Here is an 18,957-nt window from a genome sequence, read left to right as displayed (position 1 = left end):
CCCTTTCATTAATTAGGATGCGTTACCTCACATTTTAAAGTGTTTTTAGTCATATAAAAAGTTAGAATTATCTTTTCACTATATAGGATTCGTTGCATCATTGTTCAAGTATTTTTAGTCAACTAAAAAGCTAGAATGGTATTCAAGAAAAGGTTTAAACTTTTGGGTGTATGTTTGGTGAAATACTACATTTTCACCAAAATTTTGGTAAAATACCACCAAAAACAATCATCTAAATATACCTTTATTGATTTAGAATTCATACATAAATTTTCTTTTATATGCACTTTTGATGTACATGTGCAATATGAAAAATCATCTAGATGCCTGCACAATATTAATATTAAGTTTATTCTAAGTACAAATAAAATGTCATAATTATTATATTAATATTAAGTTTATTCTAAGTGCAAATAAAATATCCTAATTATTATTTACATACTCCAAATTTAATGCTAAAGTATAAGTTTCAACGTTAAAAATTTAAAACTTTTGAAAAACAAACTTACAGAATAAAGTCCAACATAATAATATAAAACTTAGAAAAAGCAAACCTACGAAAGTGCCCTAAGCTCACTAAATATTAAAAAAATGATAATAAGATAAGTTTAAATCGACAAGAAAATTGATTTAGTGATTATAGGATGTATCATTAAAAAATAGGAGTAATCGAATATATCATTGAAAGACTTAACAAATGATTATTGCATTCAGAAGGAAAGTGATGAAAATATAATTGGGTGAATAACTTAAAAATAGGACCGATCACACTATTCCTAAGAAATTGACTTGAAAAATCAATAATGAAGGAGTAACAAGGGCTAAAGTGATAAAGGTATAATAGGGTGAATGATTTTAAAATGGGACTAATTAATTATCCCTCAGAATTTGGCTTGACAAATGTATTTCTTTAATTAAGGAGTAAAAAGGGCTTAAAGTCTGAATAGTAAACTATAAATGATTTATGAAACACTCAATTAATTCATCTAACATGGAGAGATAATGGGAAAGTTTTAAATTTCAAATTTGATTGGTGACAGGATTAGTTATAGCCTTCTATTTCAAAGTTTTTAATTGGATTTTATATATTCAAATAATTGAAATTGAATTTTATATGTTAAAATAATTGAAAAATCTAGAAAAAAGAATAAATTTATAATTTCATCAAGATCTGGCCCAGTTGGTTGCATATTATGCCTGTTGCTTGTTTTATTAATTAAATTGGATTTTTAATTGACATATTGGGTAGATATATATGTATATATGTCTATATATATATATAGGGATAATTTCAGAAACCTCCCTTGAGGCTTCTCATAATATCACTTAACTCCCCCGAAATTTTTAAAATCTCACTTACCTCCCCTATCAACTCGACAAGACTAAATATTCCTATCAAAAGTCACAAATTGACAATATTAACCTTGCTCTTAATAACTATTTAATCTAAAATAAAATTTTAAACCAAAATATGTAGATTAAAAAAATAAATTGATCTCTAATAATGGTCCTTATTTTTCTATATCAAGATCGTGATGGGACAACAAGGAACGTGGGTTGGGTGGTATGGGGGGAGGGAGTGTAAGCAAGAGGTCTCGGGTTCGAGTCCTCCCGCTTACACTAAAAAAAAAAAAAAAATTAACCACTTAGAAGGATTTTGGTGAATAACTGACACATTTGAAGAATTTCATGGATAATTATAAGAAAGTCAAGAATTTTTTTAGGAAATATATTTTAATACATGTTGTAGTTTAAGTTGTACTGAAAACTAAAATAATCTTTTCATACGTGTGAATCTTTCAAGGTGTAAATTTTGTTTTTGTTCCAATACAACAAAAATAAATAGTTCAAGTTAAGAAATTTACATCTTGTGAAAATTTAACCTTATTTTACTTTTTATTGTTGTTGTAAACTTCACAAGTAAGATAATATAAGGGTAGTATTGGAAAAAAAACATTATCTTTCTTGTATTTCCTCCAAAGGGGCTAAATGTTACAAGAAATGTCAATTCAAAGGAGGTAAGTGAGATTTTAAAAACCTTAGGGGATCCAAGTACTATTATGAAAAACATTAATTCTAAAAGAAATTAAGCCAATTTTCTAACATTTCTCTCTCTGCGATTTACCACTTGATAACTCTTATGGGATACTGCTTCAATTGCTTTTGAAGGTCAGTACTATCATTTACTTGTATGTTGTACTTAAAAATGCATTTTTGATTGTTACTGATGAAATTGTCTCTAAATTGGTGATTGCTAGAATTTATGTAGATACAATGGGATTTTATCTATTGAAAAATTTGTTCCCCCTCCCCAAAAAAAAGAAAGAAAAAAGAACAATTTGAGCCCTTTCCATAGGTTTTAGTTTTTTGCTCTTGTACGCATTCTTGAATTGATTTAAATGGGTTCTTTCTTTCTCCTTGACGGTATTTGATTTTCATATGTGCACGTATGAGCTTTGTTTTTTACATAGGTTAGTTTTTTTTTTTTGGGTAATCATTTGTCAATGGGGTTTGCCCTCAGGAGTTACATAGGTGTGAATAGTTGGCTACATTTTGTTTGACGTGATGATCAACTAAAAACCAAAATGTTAAGTTCATGCTAATAGTACAATGTTGAATGATTAGGGAAATGAATGGCTATGGCGGGTTTTTACATTATTCTCTATTCTATTAGGGATTGAAATGAAAATTAAAAAGTTATCCTTTTTGCACTATTTGCTCTCTTTCTTCTTTTTTCTTTTTGGGTTATGTTCTTAAAGTTGTATTTGATCTGAGCATTGTTATAGTCACTTCATATCTACTTGGTGATTGGAAAAGAAAGATTCTATAATTTGATTAATGTGGCTGAATAACAAAGATATGGAAATTAAATGTGTAAAAGAGCACATGCATGGCATATTAATGAAAAATAAGTTTAGAGACATCATATCTTTTGGCGCTCATTGAAGATTTATACTATTTCACCTGATAAGAACTTTTCTGAATTGAATTAGTTTGCTTGAGTGAAGATATGGATTGAGTAAAGTAAAGAAAATTTAGTAATATGGATTTGGACATGGATTATATTCAGTAATATTCATTCTTATACTTGGTAGTAAGTCTTAAGAGCTTCAGTTTTCTTACTAAAGGATACTCAGGTTGTTCTTCAATTATCAAGTTAAAATGTTTATTGTGCTTTGAATTTGACTGATCTGCCAGGTTGAGTTAATTAGAAAAATTATAGATCCTACTCGACTATGTGCCCTATTGTTAAGCAAGAAAAATGATCTCTACATTTGTTGATACTTGCCTATTAATATATGTAAGCTTTCAGTTGTGCTTTTCTAGTTTCAAGGTTATGTCTTGGATGTATGGTAATAGTGTCCAATGATGTACAACAATTCAAGTCAGACTCATGGCTGATTAATGTAAATCTTCAATAAAGGGTCAATTTAAGCAAAAGCCTGGCAATTAATTCTTAGTCGTTTAAGTAAAATTACTTGCTCTCTTCCTCTTCATATCAACACAAATACTTGGTTTAGGAGCTTGAGATTCACTTTCCACTTCTGTCATTGTGTTTGACTGATTTTCCTTATTTGTCTTCTAATTTGGTTAATGTCTATCTTGAACATATCTTTAACAAAGTGGTTGTATTCAGGTCATTGCATTAGAGCTTTGATGTCAATGTTTCTGTAGATGACAAGTTTCTCTTATTCAAGTCATTGCATTGGAGTTTAGAAATCAATGTTTCTGTAGATGACAAGTTTCTCTATTCTCTACTTTTCATTTTTGTTTTAGCTTAAAGTCAGATATTGCCTAAAGTTTATAGCAAAAACATGTAGATTGATGTTTGGAATCCTGAGGTGAATCTATAACTCAATAGTGAACAATCCTTTGTGCACATTTATGAATCTGCAAGTCATTGCTTTATATCCATCCAGAAGACCACATGTTTTCTCATTGTTTTGTTGTAATTGCTCTTTCACTTGTTTTATATTTGTAGGATATCTATCCATGATAAGATCATCTCAATTAAAGTAAAATTTGAAATGCTAAGGAATTGTATTCCTATATCAGCGTCTTGTTGCAACTCTATAGTTGAAACCAAATGGGATGAATTGGTCTCCATAAAAATATTAGGAACTAAATTCATGTATTGGAATTGAATTGGTTATCTCATGATGATTGCTTTGCTATAGAAAAGCCTTCCATTGTGAAATCTTCTGAAAAAAGGAATTTTTAGTAATGACTTAGATCGTAGTTTAGTTTCTTTGGCATGATTTGGTATGGTTTTAAATAGGAAGAAAATGATTACTTGTCATCTCTCTTTAGGTTCTTTGGCATGATTTTGTTTTATCCTTTGAGCTGTTATGATTTATTACATATCACAATATGCTTGAATGTTAAAATTCCAGTGCCAATGAATTTTCTCAACTAGGCTGATGGAATGGTTTCCCTTGATGTCTTGAAGATAACAAGACTAACAACCACCTTGAAGCAAAAATGACTTGAGTATGTTTTGAAGGACCACTTAAAAGAAATGATTGTAGCAGAGGAGTTTGGATAATTCTGTGAATATATTTTTCTTGTATTGATAAACATATGTATGCTATTTTGCACTTGAAATGTAATTCTTAAATATTTGTTCTAGATTATGTGGTTTTGTGTTAGATCTTGATCATTAGGAATAAATAATTTATTGATTGGGCAAGCATTTAGTCTTTTTTTTTTGTCATTTTCCTTCATCTTCTATTTGAAATTTATAAGAAGCATATGAAAGTGATGCTATATAGGAAACATTCTTATTAGAATTGTTTAGGAATGAATTTCTTTTAAGTTATGAGCATATTAATTCTTCTTTCTATATATATATATATTAATTTATATTATTGTGGGTACATATTCAAGTAAAAGTTCAATTTTGTAGAAGAGAAGACACTATAATTTAATTTTGTATACTCTGGTAGAAAGACTTTCCATCATATAATTAATTTGTGCAAATTTAATCAAGTTTTATCTTTCAAGTTTCTTCCAAAAAATATAAGTAATTTTGAAAGGAACCACCAATTCCAAATATAAGTGTTAAAAAAATTTGAATTCCAAATTTAAACAATTCTAATTCCGAACGAGTTCTTGTTTCATTCAAACAAAAGATTTGGAATTCCAAATGAATTTCTATAATAATTCTATACATTTACCAAACAAAAGAATTCCAAAATTTTGGAATTACTATTCATAGAATTTCAATTCCAGGGAATTGTGATTCCATTTCATTTTCAATTCTATGGAACCAAACACAGCCTCCATAAAACCTTGGGGATGCTTCTGAAAAACCTTATAAAACCCTAAACACACTTCAGTCTCTCCCAATTTTCAATATTGTTGCTAACTTTACATATTTTTATTTGAATTTAGTAAAATAGGACTTAGGCACTTTTGCATTTTGAAGCTGATATTATTCAAACTTGAAAGACTAAAACTGCAAATTTCATAAACCTCCAAACCCTTGTAGATTGTTACTTCAGCAAAGCCCTAAATCTTTTTAGAGAGAGTCCTTTAGTTACACCCATCCCTCTGAAGTTGCTGTACTCAGAAATGGCTTCCTATCCTAATAGTCTTTCCATCCATTGATAGTTGTATAAAGAAACCTATAATAAAACCTATATAAATTAATATTTCTTAAATTAATAACCATTACTAAATAATAATTTTTTGGGTCTCAACTTGGGCTAACAAGCTAAATTAATAATTTCGATTAAATAACGAGATAATAATTTTTTTGAAAACCTTACATACATACCATTCATAAATTAATAATTCATTAAAATTACATATATTATATTCATATAATGCTTTATGCAATTCATCAGTTATTTATGAATACCTTTTAAATGAGAAGCCATAATTTAACAATGAAATATGTAAGAAGACTTTGTGTTTATTTATTATAAGAAGACTTCCTTGCCATATATATATATATATATATAGTATTATTAATCTGATTCATTGTATGCATTTAATAAAATAGAAGTGGAATTATTTAGTATTCCTAAATCCTTTTGACCCCTTAATAATAGGAATATGATATCAATTACGTACATTAGTAGGAATTAAATTACACTTGCAAATCATGTAGATATGAATTGGTTTATATTCTATGGACTTTTAGTCTCCTTTGATTAATAGAATAATTCATATTTTTATAAAATAAAATAAAACTTTAGTTGATCAAATGAAAGTTTTTTTGAATTGCTAATACGCTTGATAAATTAATAAATCATTATTTTATCAATTAATTAATAACTCTTCAAATTAATAGAATTTTTATGGTTCGAAGATTATTAATTTATAGAGATTTTCCTGTTTTTATTTAGCTCGAGCATTAACAAATGGGTTTACATATATAATTAAATTAGATTCAAACGGTTAACCCAATTAAACTCATTAATTTGGATCACTTATTTTGACCTAATTAAATTAAATGTAGATTCAAACGCAACCATTAGTGGGTGAATCTAAATTACTACCAATCTAATAATTATATTCTAATTTTTGCAGAGACATATTTTGCGCTTTTCTTCTTCTTTAATTTCCATTCTTTTATTTTGTTTTAAAATTTATCATACTTCCTCCCTTCCTTTCATAAAAGTCTACTAAATTTCTTGAGTGTTAATTGATTGTTTGTGTTAATACCTAAATTAATTTTAGATTCTTGTAGAGTGACAAAATTTGAAACTTACCATGATCACCAATTTAGGTTCCTCTGTGTAATATTTTATGTTTTTTCACTTTATTTGGGCAAAATTTACTTATTAACTTGATATGTTGTCATTTTTTATTACAAATTTAGAATGATATAGTGTTTTATTACTAAACAAAATGTGGGAGAAAAAGTAAATAAAATTTAATAATGGGCCGTGAATGAGCATGAATAACCCAAACCCATCTAAAACTATGTTCATTTATGACTCATCCATTTTGAATTATTAACTAAGTAGTTATATCTAGGTTAATCCAATTATAACTTAAGTAGTTATATATAGGTTAATCCAATTATAACTTGCTTAAACCCACATGAATCATCTCAATTTGATAGCTCTTCCTCAAGTTCTATCGTCCTCAATCCTACGATCCTATATTTTCGATCCCTTTTATTATTTAGGATTCGTTGCCTCATTTTTCAAATGTTTTTATCAAATAAAAGCTAGAGTGGTTATCAAGAAAAAGTTTAAAAATTTGGGTATAAGTTTGGTGAAATACTAAATTTTCATCGAAATATTGCTAAGATGCCGCCAAAAACAACCATCTAATTTTACCTTTATTGATTTAGAATTCATACATAAATTTTCTTTTATATGCACTTTTTGATGTACATGTGCTATATGAAAAATCATCTATATGCTTGCACAATAGTAATATTAAGTTTATTCCAAGTGCAAATAAAATGTCATAATTATTATTTACATACTCATATTTAATGTTAAAGTATAAGTTTCAATGTTAAAAACTTAAAATTTTTTAAAAAACAAACTTACTAAACAAAGTCCACCATAAAAAAAAACTTACTAAAGTGCCGTAAGCTGACTAAATACAAAAAAAAAATGATAACAAAATAAGTTTAAACCCACAAGAAAACTGATTTAGTTATTATGGGGTGAATCATTAAAGCACAAGAGTAATCAAATATATCATTAGAAGACTTAACAAATGATTATTGCATTCAGAAGGAAAGTGATGAAGGTATAATTGGGTGAATGACTTAAAAATTGGACTAATCACACTATTCCTGAGAATTTGACTTGACAAATAAAAATTGAAGGAGTAAAAAGGGCTAAAGTGATAAAAAGATAATAGGGTGAATGATTTTAAAATGGAAATAATTAATTATCCCATAGTATTTGGCTTGACAAATGTATTTTCTTTAATTAAGGAGTAAAAAGGGTTTAAAGTCTGAATAGTAAACTATAAATGATTTATGAAACAGTAAATTATAAATGATTTATGAAACACTCAATTAATTTGCCTAACATGGAGAGCTAATGGGAAAGTTTTAGATTTTAAATTTGATTGGTGACAAAATTAGTTATAACCTCCTATTTCAAAGTTTTTAATTGGATTTTATATATTAAAATAATTAAAAAATCTAAAAAAAAGAATGAATTTATAGTTTGATCAAGATCTGGCCCAATTAATGGCATATTAGGTTTGGCCCAATTGATGGCATATTAGGCCTGACATTGGATCGTTAATTGGACCGCAGATATATATATACGTAGTTATATATCGCTATGTTAAAACCCTAAACGCACTCTCCCAATTCCCAAACCCTCAGTTACCCGCACCAGAAATGGCTTCCGCCGCCGCTCTCCCGGTAGTTACCGTTATCCCTCTTGAGAATGAAATGGAGGCCGACGCCAACTCCCTCCCTCTGCCTGACGTCATGAAAGCCCCAATCCGCCCCGACATCCTCCAAGACGTTCATCGCGACATTTCCAAGAACTCCCGCCAACCCTACGCCGTCTCTAGGTCCGCCGGTCACCAGACCTCCGCCGAGTCCTGGGGTACTGGTCGCGCTGTTTCCCGTATCCCTCGTGTTCCTGGCGGCGGCACTCACCGTGCCGGCCAGGGTGCCTATGGCAACATGTGCCGCGGCGGCCGCATGTTCGCTCCGACCAAGATCTGGCGCCGTTGGCACCGCAAGGTCCCAGTCAACAAGAAACGGTATGCCGTGGTTTCTGCCATCGCCGCCTCTGCTGTGCCTTCCCTTGTCATGGCCCGCGGTCACCGCATCGAATCTGTCCCGCAAATCCCCTGTGTGATCTCCGATTCTGCTGAGGCCGTGGAGAAAACCTCCAATGCTATCAGTCTTCTCAAGAAAATTGGGGCTTACCCTGATGCTGAGAAGGCTAAGGACAGCCAGGGCATCCGCCCAGGAAAGGGCAAGATGCGTAACCGCCGCTACATCTCCAGGAAAGGTCCTCTGGTTGTGTACGGTACTGAGGGGGCCAAGCTCGTGAAGGCCTTCCGCAACATTCCTGGAGTCGAGGTGGCCCACGTGGACCGTTTGAATTTGTTGAAACTTGCTCCGGGAGGTCACGTTGGGAGGTTTATTGTTTGGACGAAATCAGCATTTGAGAAATTGGATGAGATTTACGGGTCATTTGATAAGCCTTCCTTGAAGAAGAAGGGGTATGTTTTGCCCAGGGCTAAGATGGTGAATGGTGATTTGGCCAGAATTATCAACTCTGACGAGGTGCAATCTGTGGTGAGGCCAATCAAGAAGGTGGTGAAGAGGGCACCAATGAAGAAGAACCCTCTTAAGAATTTGAATTGTTTGCTCAAGCTCAATCCTTATGCCAAGACTGCTAGGAGGATGGCTCTCTTGGCTGAGAAACAGCGTGTTGAGGCTAAGAGGGAGAAGCTGGCCAAGAAGAGGAGTCCAATGACGAAGGTATATGGTTTATATTATTATTTTTCCCTCTCCTTTCTATGCTTGATTCTGTTGGAATATTGATGCAACTGTAGATGATGTATCTATCTGCCCGTGTTGGTATGCTTTAGGCTACAGAATGCGTGTTCCATTTTCTACTGAAAACCTTGATGTCTATATGATTCAGATTGAGTCTTTAATAAACAAGCTCAACCCTTTTGGTAAATAAAAAATTCAGATTTTCTTGCATCAAGCATTAGTGGCTTTATAAACTGTTGTGTTCTCTAATAATATACAAGAATTGAGGAATTTAGATGACTTCCTGCCATGCAACTGATGTTAATTTAGATAATTGATAATAGCTTTGAATATGGACAAGTTGTGATGGAAGGAATACAGCTAATAATTATCGGAACCCACTGTGATTTAGTTTGATGATTTAAAATGTTATCATGATGCAAAGTTAACTTAATTAACATCACAACTTGTGCTTCTGTTTGTTTCTATTGGTTGTCTGGTTCATCCTTTTAGTTGGCTTTCAAGTCCTTTTTTTTTCAATGTAGTGGTGCGTTGGATGTTTTTCTTTCTTTGTTGTAGTTTTGGTTATTGCTACTGACTTTTGTTTCTATACATATGAACTCGGGCGCAGAGTTGTGTATTACATGATATGGTGTGTGTGCTGATATTTTCTTATCTTGTCCTGGACGTTCTTAATAGATGCTTGTCCTAAATTAGCATGCTTGGTTACATTCTAAACGATAATCTTAAGGTTTCATTACATGTCTGGCACTGTAGCTTTGTTTGACTGGCTTTTTCTAGATGTCTTAACTGGCTTTATGGGTTCTGAGTAATGATTGATCATTTCTAACAACTTTACAGGTTCTAGGCTTTGTGCTTTTTTAATTGATGATGAAATACCTGATCTAATAGAGTTTTGGATTTATCTGACTGGTTTGCAGTAACCGATGGGTCTTACTTTTTTGTTTTAGTGTCATCATTGGTTGATAGTTTCTTGCTATCCTGTTCTCTTTGCTTTTGCTTGATAATAGTTGAAGGGGCCTAAGACTTGTTTTGGGCATGAGTGGCCCCAACTTTCTTGACTTGGTCAATTTGGTATTATTTAGTTCTAATGTTGCCTCAATGAGCCCTCGTTCATTATACTATTTTTTTGCTTCTGACAGGAGGAGACGTCTGCTGTAAAAGCTGCTGGAAAGTCATGGTACAAAACAATGATCTCAGATAGTGATTACACCGAGTTTGAGAACTTCTCAAAGTGGTTGGGCGTTTCACAGTAATTGGTTTCACTTTGAAGTTTAGTAAATCTCGTGTGTTTATTCAGTTTTGTTTTATTTCAAGTAGGCTATTTGGTAATTTAAGACGTGCAAGAGCTTAGACTGCAGTGACTTAATTCCTCAGTGTACTAAGAAATATTTTTGCCTAAAGGTGATCATCTTGACTAGGAGTCAATAGCTTCTTGTTCTGGAATACTCAGCCATCAACTCTGTTTTCTGGTCCTTGATTATGAATGTTACATTGATTTTAAACATTCAGAGCAGGTGCAGCTTGCATTGGAATTTGTTGTACTTGTCTTTTTGTCCTGCCTGTCACTGTTTGTTAGATGCCAGCCTTACTTCCATAATTCTGCTTCTGATTGTATACCATTGTACTACTTTTTTGTGCTATAATTTGATAACCAGGCCTCTGATTTGTCTAATCTGATTTTTGGGTTTCGATGAGTTCTGAAATCCTTTTGGTCTGTTTTTCCCCTCTGAATTGCATGTTTCCTTTACCGCATGACCTGTTTGTATTGGTAAAGTGAAACCAAAGTATGTCGAAAGTCTTCGAACGTTTGGTGAAATATATAAATATGGAATTGTAGTCTCAGTGATTGTTTTGGTTTGACATTCTGTTTGTATGTGGAAAATACCAAATACATATTCTATCCCATCCATGGTTGAATGGTGAACCTAGATGGGGCTTGTAGTTCCTGGACTTATTCGTTGACGAGCTGCTACTGAGTTCAACTTGTTTTGAGTTGAGTTGGTTCGTCTTCCAGCTTGTCTTTCCTCCTAAATGTTCTTTGTATCTGCTTTTACAAGAAACAAATTTGCAAAATGAATTGTCAGCGAAGTTAACCTGGCTTTTCATGATGGTAAAAAAAATCAATTAGGCTACTTGTTATGACGGATTCTTTGAAGATGAATACCTTGTTAATTCACGCTTTTACAGTACCCGAAGCTCTGTCATATTTCTGCAACTTCCAGAAAGTTTCAAATACTTAGAATCTTAATAATGCATCAGGGATGGATATAAGAATCGACATACTTTATATAGCTGCAACTTCCAGAAAGTTTCAAATACTTGAATCCTGATAATAATCAGGGAAGGGAATAAAGACTATAAAGAAGAATCGACATAAAAGCAGGACAAACTAAAAATTCAAAAATGTGTCCGTTTAAGATTTGTCTATTTAAGATTGGTCATTAACTATGCTTAGCTACAATAACAAATTGTACTTTTTGAACTTGCAATAACGAAATGGGATGATATCAGAAATCTCCCTTGAGGTTTATCCTAATATCACTTGGAACCTCACAGGTTTTGAAAATGTCACTTTCCTCCTCTAGTAATTGTAAAAAGATTATATTAACCTTCACTTAATACGTAATTTACCAATCAAATAAATAGAGCTCAAAAAATTCCAAAAAAAAAAAAGAAACCAAAAGTCACTTTCTTCTAATTCATCTTTCTCCAACATTTTCTCTTATTTATTTTTTTGGATGATTATATGATTTTTTATTTATAATTTATAGTAAATTGAATTTTATTTATTTTTTACTTTTTGTGATTGTGATAGAATGGGATATGATTTCTTTGTTTATTTTGAGTTGATTTTTTTTAATAATCAATACAATTTAAAGGCTTGGGGATCGATTGAGAAGAAGTTAGAAAAAAAAATAAGATTCATAAGAAATTAGTTTTGAGCACAGAGTTAAATTTTGCTAATGTATTTCTTTACAAATATCTTTTTTGTTTTTCAAAATTATATTTTTGTGGACTATAGCATTGTAATGCGGTAGTACTACTAGATATTGTATTTTAGGTGATGGTTTTCTTGAAATAAGCAAAGTGGCTTAAGAGTATTTTTACTTAGCAAGCAAAGGGTAGTTTAGGGTTTTCAAAAACTTTTTAACACAAATAACAAAAGTAAGAGAGGTAAGTGATGTTTTTAAAACCTTAGAAATGCTAGATGATATTGAGAGAAACCTCTGATGTTATCCCTAACGAAATAAGTGCAACTAGTTACTTATTCTAATTATATGAGGTTTTAATAATATTTTTCTTCCATAAATATCTCTAAATCAACATTTACAACCTATACAAAGATTCAAATTATCACGATTGGAGTCCAAAAGTTTGATCTTCTTTTATAGAGTGCAAACATTTATGTGGGGAAAACGTTACTAAGTCTGAAATTACTATAAACAAATGATTAGTTGCGTTTTTGGATAGTATATGGTTAAATTTTCACTAGTAGTGTCCATTTTATCTTATTTTTCACTAAAGTATAAAGGGTGGAAATGGATACTTTTAAATTATAATGGGTGCATTTTTTAAACTGCTTAATCATAGGGGGTGTATGTGCCCATTATAATATTGACTTTGAAATTCGTGTATCTTAAGAAGTGCTGATGCAATTACAAAGGTTTAAATTTATGAGTTTGAACTTTGAACCAATCTAAGCGCCATTTTTTCTTATTTCGTATTTTTCTTATTCTATATTTCTTAATAATATTTCACCGTTGAGAAAATTGATATGAATATATTTCATATTTAAGTGACTATTTACTTCATTCTGTGTTTCTTTGGTTACAAGAATATAGATTCAAGAAAAAAAATTCATTTTCCTTAATCAGTTCACCAATTTCATTCTTTCCTTGACATATAAAAGCGCATGTTTTTTAATTTAAAGTCTAGACTCAAATCCTTTTTTCTCTCCCAACCCCTTAAATCATAGGAATAATATCAGAAACCTCCTCTAAGGTTTTTCTTAACATCACCTAGCACTCCTAAGGTTTTAAAAAATTACTTACCTCCCTTAGTAATTACAAAAAGACTATCCATTTGGATTAGCTGTTTTTGGGGGTATTTTTGAAAAATTTTACTGTAGCAGTGTATATGAAAAACTTTTACTATAAATATTTTTTGAAATATTTGATATATTGTATGGATGAAATATCTTTTGAGTTATTTTGATTTGTGTATTACTGTAGCATTGCATTTGAAAAATTTGTTTTTGAAAAAATTTACCTCACTTGATACATAATTCACATATCAAATACATGGAAGTCAAAAAAATTATAAAAATATAAAGAAACAAAAGTCAATTTCTTTTCTTTCCCCCTTTTCCAACATTCTCTCTTACTCTTTTCTTGGATGACTATGCAATTTTTTATTTTTAAATTATAGATAATTGAATTTTATTTATCTTTTACTTTTTGAGATTGTAATAGAGTGGGATGTGATTACTTTGTTTATTTTGAGTTGATTTTATAATGATTGGTGCAACTTAAAAACTTGGGCTAGGGTTTGAGAAGAAATTGGGGAAAAATATAAGGTTCATAAGAAGTCATTTTAAGTATATAGAGTTAAATTAGTCCCAGTATATTTCTTTACAAATATCTTTTTTGTTTTCTAAATTTATATTTTTATGAACTATAGTTTTGTGACATGGTGATACTACTAGAGATTGGTTTTTAGATGGTGATTTTTTTTGAGTGAATAAAGTGTCTTAGAAGTATTTTATTTAGCAAAATGAACAAAAGGGTAGTTTAGAAATTTTTAAAATTTTGTTACACAAATAACAAAAGTAAGGGAGGTAAGTGATATTTTGAAAACCTTAAGAGTGTTAGGTGATATTAAGAGAAATCTCAGGGGAGGTTTTTGATATTATCCCTAAATCATACCCTTCCCTTGTTAAAAACTTTTCCTTAAAACAAAGGTGCATGTTTTGTCTCTTTTCATTTCTTCATAAAACCATGTAATGTTAAATTTTCCGCTTTGAAGCTTTTGTAACTTTGTGAATATTCTGATTCTTGCATATAGTTTTATTGAGATGTGAACTTTATCTCATCTAACTATAACATGTCATCCAATATGTTGCATCCAAAATATTTTCGGAACTTCTAACTTTTACCTTTCTTGTTTCTTTAGGTGCTAACCTACTCTTTGTTTTCGCTATAAAACAAAAAAAAAAAAAAAGGTGCAACTTTTTGATAATATCTTTAATCATTAACATGGTTAATCATGCTTACCTAGTCTAAAATTTGTGACAATTCATTACTAATTTCAAGTGAGTTTTCGACAGACAAAAAAGAATTCTCTCAGATAAGCATATATTTCTGAAATCCGATAAAATTTGCAAGTTCTTGTCGAGCAAGTTTCTAGCGAATGATTTATGTAAGAACATCAATAACTTTTGCTTTTAGTTTTCCCCAAAAAAAAAAAGATATTTTCTCATGCTTAAATCATAAAACATAAGAATTTATAAGATGCAGGTACAACAAATTGTGTAAATTTGGCCCTAGACATATAATCAAGTGTGGCAATCATATCAAGTTCATAGATGTAAGTTACATGATGTTAAGTTCGTGGAGTGTATGTTCATAGAATGTATGCAAATATGGCCCTAAACACGATACGTGTTACATATTTTGTCATCACCACAAATTATAGCTTTTGCCTTCGTTGCAATAATATCTGTGTGCAATATACTCTAAGAGTAGTTGTTGATAGGAGTTAAAAAAATACATTCCATAACAAAGACAAGATGCTTTAGAGTTGTGTGTTTCTCGAAGCTCCATTGCAGCCTCCCAGTAAATTTATAATTATTGAAAACTCCTTTTCCTGTAAATTAAACTTAAAGAAAATTAGTAATAAAATAAAGACAAGTAATGTACTTAAGACTCTTCCTTAAAGTAAGATATATGTTAGCATAGCCGGCTTTTAACAAAAGAATCTGGTAATATTACACACGTTGTGATTTTAAGAGTTGTAAATCTACAAAAATTACAATATTATTTTTAAACATGTAAAATTCTAGATTTCTATCCGGACTCTGGAAATTGGGTGTGAAAGTAATGCCTTAATTATAAGATAAGGGAAGAAAACAATTTTAAGTTTGAGAGAATTAGATAGTATATTTTTACAATCTAAAATTTAAATGAAAAATATGTAACCTTTTAAAAAAAAAAAAAATTGACAAGAATGTCTCAGTCATATTACTCCTTATATACTGGAATATTTGGAATACAAATCTACAACCTGATTTTTAAGGAAACAACTGCAGAAATGTGTTTTTGAAGAATATAAAAGCCACTTCTAGATTGAAGGTTCTTTGAATTTTTTCCCTCTTATATTATTTAGTGTAACACGTTGAATTGGACACTTTTCCCAACTTTCAAGTCATTACTTAAAAAAATGGATATTGTGTATATAAAATAAAAGGTTTCAACACTGAACCATGAACAAACAGTATTTGAATGCCTTATTCAAAAACTCATTTTAGATCAACTATATAAGCCGTAATATGACACATTAAAGTCAATTCAAATCCAACTCAATCCCAAATATTCATATAGTTGCACAAATGTTGACCATATCATGCACTATCTTGTAAAATAAAAATTTTTAAGATCACATGTTAGTTTTTCCCACAATCATAAAGTGCTTTCCTGTCCAATTAGTCAAAATCACATGTAACTTCACTATTGCACAGGAATCAATTTCCACAAAAATTGTACACATTATTGTACAAATCAAGTCCTAAACATGAGACATAAAAGTCATCTATATATCTTACTATAAGATAAGTAAAGGCCCAAATTTACGGCAACAACTTTCCTTAATGACATGTGGCACTATAGGTAAATTTTGAGCTTTTATTTTTTTTCTTTCTCTTTGGATTTGCTGAATGTCTAAAGTTACTGTAGCAACTTTCATTGCTCAATGACCTAAATTGGACTGGATTTCGCATTCCTTTATAAGGTTGAATTATTTCAATCTTTACACTTTGGACAGATATAATTCAATTAGAATTTACATTTATTACTATTTACATTATCATTTGAAATTATATTTGACAAATTAACTTATGTCTTGGTCAAATGTAATCGAACTACAATATTATTATAATTATCATTATTATTTGAATTTATATTTATTTCAATGTGAATTGTCATTTAAAATTATATTTGACAAAATAAGTTTCACTTGTTAAAAATTATATAATTACATTGATCTTTTCAAAATGTTATATTTTTTTATTTTTTGCTATTTTGTTAATGTAATGCAAAAGATTATTTAAAACTAATTCCACCTTATTATAAAGAAAAAGATTATTATCGCTACTTAATGCAACGTGCATTTTTCTATTTCAATTTTATTTTAATTTGTTCATATTGAAATATTTGGTAACTTTTGACTTATGTTTATTCATATTTCTATTAGCATTTAAGGTTATAACAATGAACTGACATTGCCACTTAAGATATTATATATTTTTGTTATCAATTTTATTTTAATTCATTTATATGTTAATATTTGCTTTTTATTACTATAAATTTTTTCCTTTATTAATCAAAGGAATGCATTAACGTCTAAATGACAAATATATATATATATTTATTATATTTCATTAAAATGCTCTTCTTTTTTTTTGTTTTAATGGTAGCCGTTAGATTTGCATTTATTTTTGTCATTATTTTTTTGCCATCAGATTATTAGATTATTCAATAAAGCTATTTATTATAAGTTCTACTCCCTCCGTCCCAAATTTAAAGTCGTTTCTTGGGACTGCAACTTTTTATGTACAGTGAACTATTATTGGCAACCGATGCTTTACTTCCAAATTTACCCTGCTGGAACTACATTAGTCAACTAAAGTTTGTGTTTTTAAAGAGTCATAATTTTGTGGGTCCCACCTCAATCAAATGCATCTCTTCATACGTTAAGGACACGCATCAATAGTGGCCTTATAAACTGGGAGTTGTCCTGCACACTCTTCGAACTTCTCTAAATGGGAATAAATGGTGGGTCCTATTAAATTTCTTGGAACTTTTTTACATGTGCACAACAAGGGTAAGAATGGAACCTTGGAAGGGAAAAATTTTAGCATGACTCTAATTTTGGGACAATGAAAAAGGTGAAACATGACATTAACAATGGGACGGAGGGAGTATCTAATTTGGAGAGAAAAAAGTTTTTCTTAGCCGTTGTATTATTAGATTATTCAACAAGGAAGCTTACAGATTGTTTGGTTCTCCTATTTTTCCTCTCCTTTGCTTGTAATAAGTCAAATAATGCAAGCATTCTTCACTTACTCCACTTTTTGACAATTATCTAATCAGATTAGACAATTACGTCTTTCCTTAGAGTTAGGTTGTCCTTCACAAGCATGTCAACCTTTTATGAATTGTCAGTTGTACTTCATCTTTTCATAACCATTAGATTGAAATACAAAGTACTTCATTAGTTTAGCTTTCATAGACTACTTTTTTAGATGAAATTATTATCAACAAACAAACCTTGAATAGTATAGTACACACTGCTACATACACTACCAACTGTTATTCTGTTTTATTTGCTTCTCGTCCCTACACAGTAGAAAGAAAGCTTCCTTCACTTTCTTGCTTTCTCATCATTTGGTAATACAATTTTTCTAAGCTTTTTCTTCACCATCTCTATGCATTTATATCTTATTGTAGTAAGATATGGATGCTTTTACATGTTTTGTGTTTTGATTTTGCAGCATTGCCTTCAGCATTCAAGATTTTACTTTGTCAAGCACTTTAGGTTAGTCACATTACTCATAACTAGCCTACATAATGTTTGATAAAATGCTGGTTAAGTTTACTTGATATTTACAAGTTTCGTAAGTAAACTACTGGTAGCTACTTACTATTGAATCGTATAAACTGTGTGACTTGTCATTGTAAACTCTGGCAACGAACTTTGAAATTAATTAGTCTATTTAGATTTGTTTTTCTATTTTTGTGATCATTTTTAAATTGTTCATGTTGAAGATGCTTGCTAATTTCTTTTATGGATAGCTAAGCTAATTGAATGTCTATTTCATTATTAGCTAAATTTTGATAGTCAAAACAAAGAAAAAAATCAATTAGACAAGTTAATAAAATTCTTCACTCAGCTGATAAAGGATGGAATAACAGATTTTTATGTCAATCAATACCAGCAAACTGTAACATGCAAGTCCAAGACCAAAATTTCAAAAGTTCAGTGTATAGATCATGCACTGTTGTTCTTGTTTCATTGCCTTCATAGATGAATTAAAATAAAATTGATAGGAAAAGTTCATATTATATTTGGTGGTAATAGTTCAGTGTATAGATCATGCACTGTTGTTCTTGTTTCATTGCCTTCATAGATGAATTAAAATAAAATTGATAGGAAAAGTTCATATTATATTTGGTGGTAATTTCAGTTGGTTTATACAAGTTTAAATGACACTAAATATTTTAAAATATTTT

General features: G+C 30.3%; 1 protein-coding gene across 1 annotated transcript; it reads left to right on the top strand.

The window, feature by feature from the left end:
- The first annotated feature begins 8,260 nt into the window (after positions 1-8,260).
- On the top strand, positions 8,261-10,983 carry LOC113709757 (large ribosomal subunit protein uL4z-like). The gene is made up of 2 exons (XM_027232610.2): positions 8,261-9,430; positions 10,591-10,983. Exons 1-2 carry the CDS (start codon positions 8,327-8,329, stop codon positions 10,702-10,704), a joined length of 1,218 nt encoding a protein of 405 aa, XP_027088411.2. The 5' UTR covers positions 8,261-8,326; the 3' UTR covers positions 10,705-10,983.
- The last annotated feature ends 7,974 nt before the right edge of the window (positions 10,984-18,957 follow it).

The sequence above is a fragment of the Coffea arabica genome, chromosome 9e (genome assembly GCF_036785885.1).
Source record: "Coffea arabica cultivar ET-39 chromosome 9e, Coffea Arabica ET-39 HiFi, whole genome shotgun sequence".
Taxonomy (NCBI): Eukaryota; Viridiplantae; Streptophyta; class Magnoliopsida; order Gentianales; family Rubiaceae; genus Coffea; species Coffea arabica.
This window is presented reverse-complemented; position numbering and strand designations above follow the sequence as displayed.

Coding starts and splice junctions, on each gene's coding strand:
- LOC113709757 (XM_027232610.2), top strand. CDS start 8,327: ATGGCTTCCGCCGCCGCTCTCCCGGTAGTTACCGTTATCCCTCTTGAG. Junction 9,431..10,590: donor AGAGGAGTCCAATGACGAAG/GTATATGGTTTA, acceptor TGCTTCTGACAG/GAGGAGACGTCTGCTGTAAA.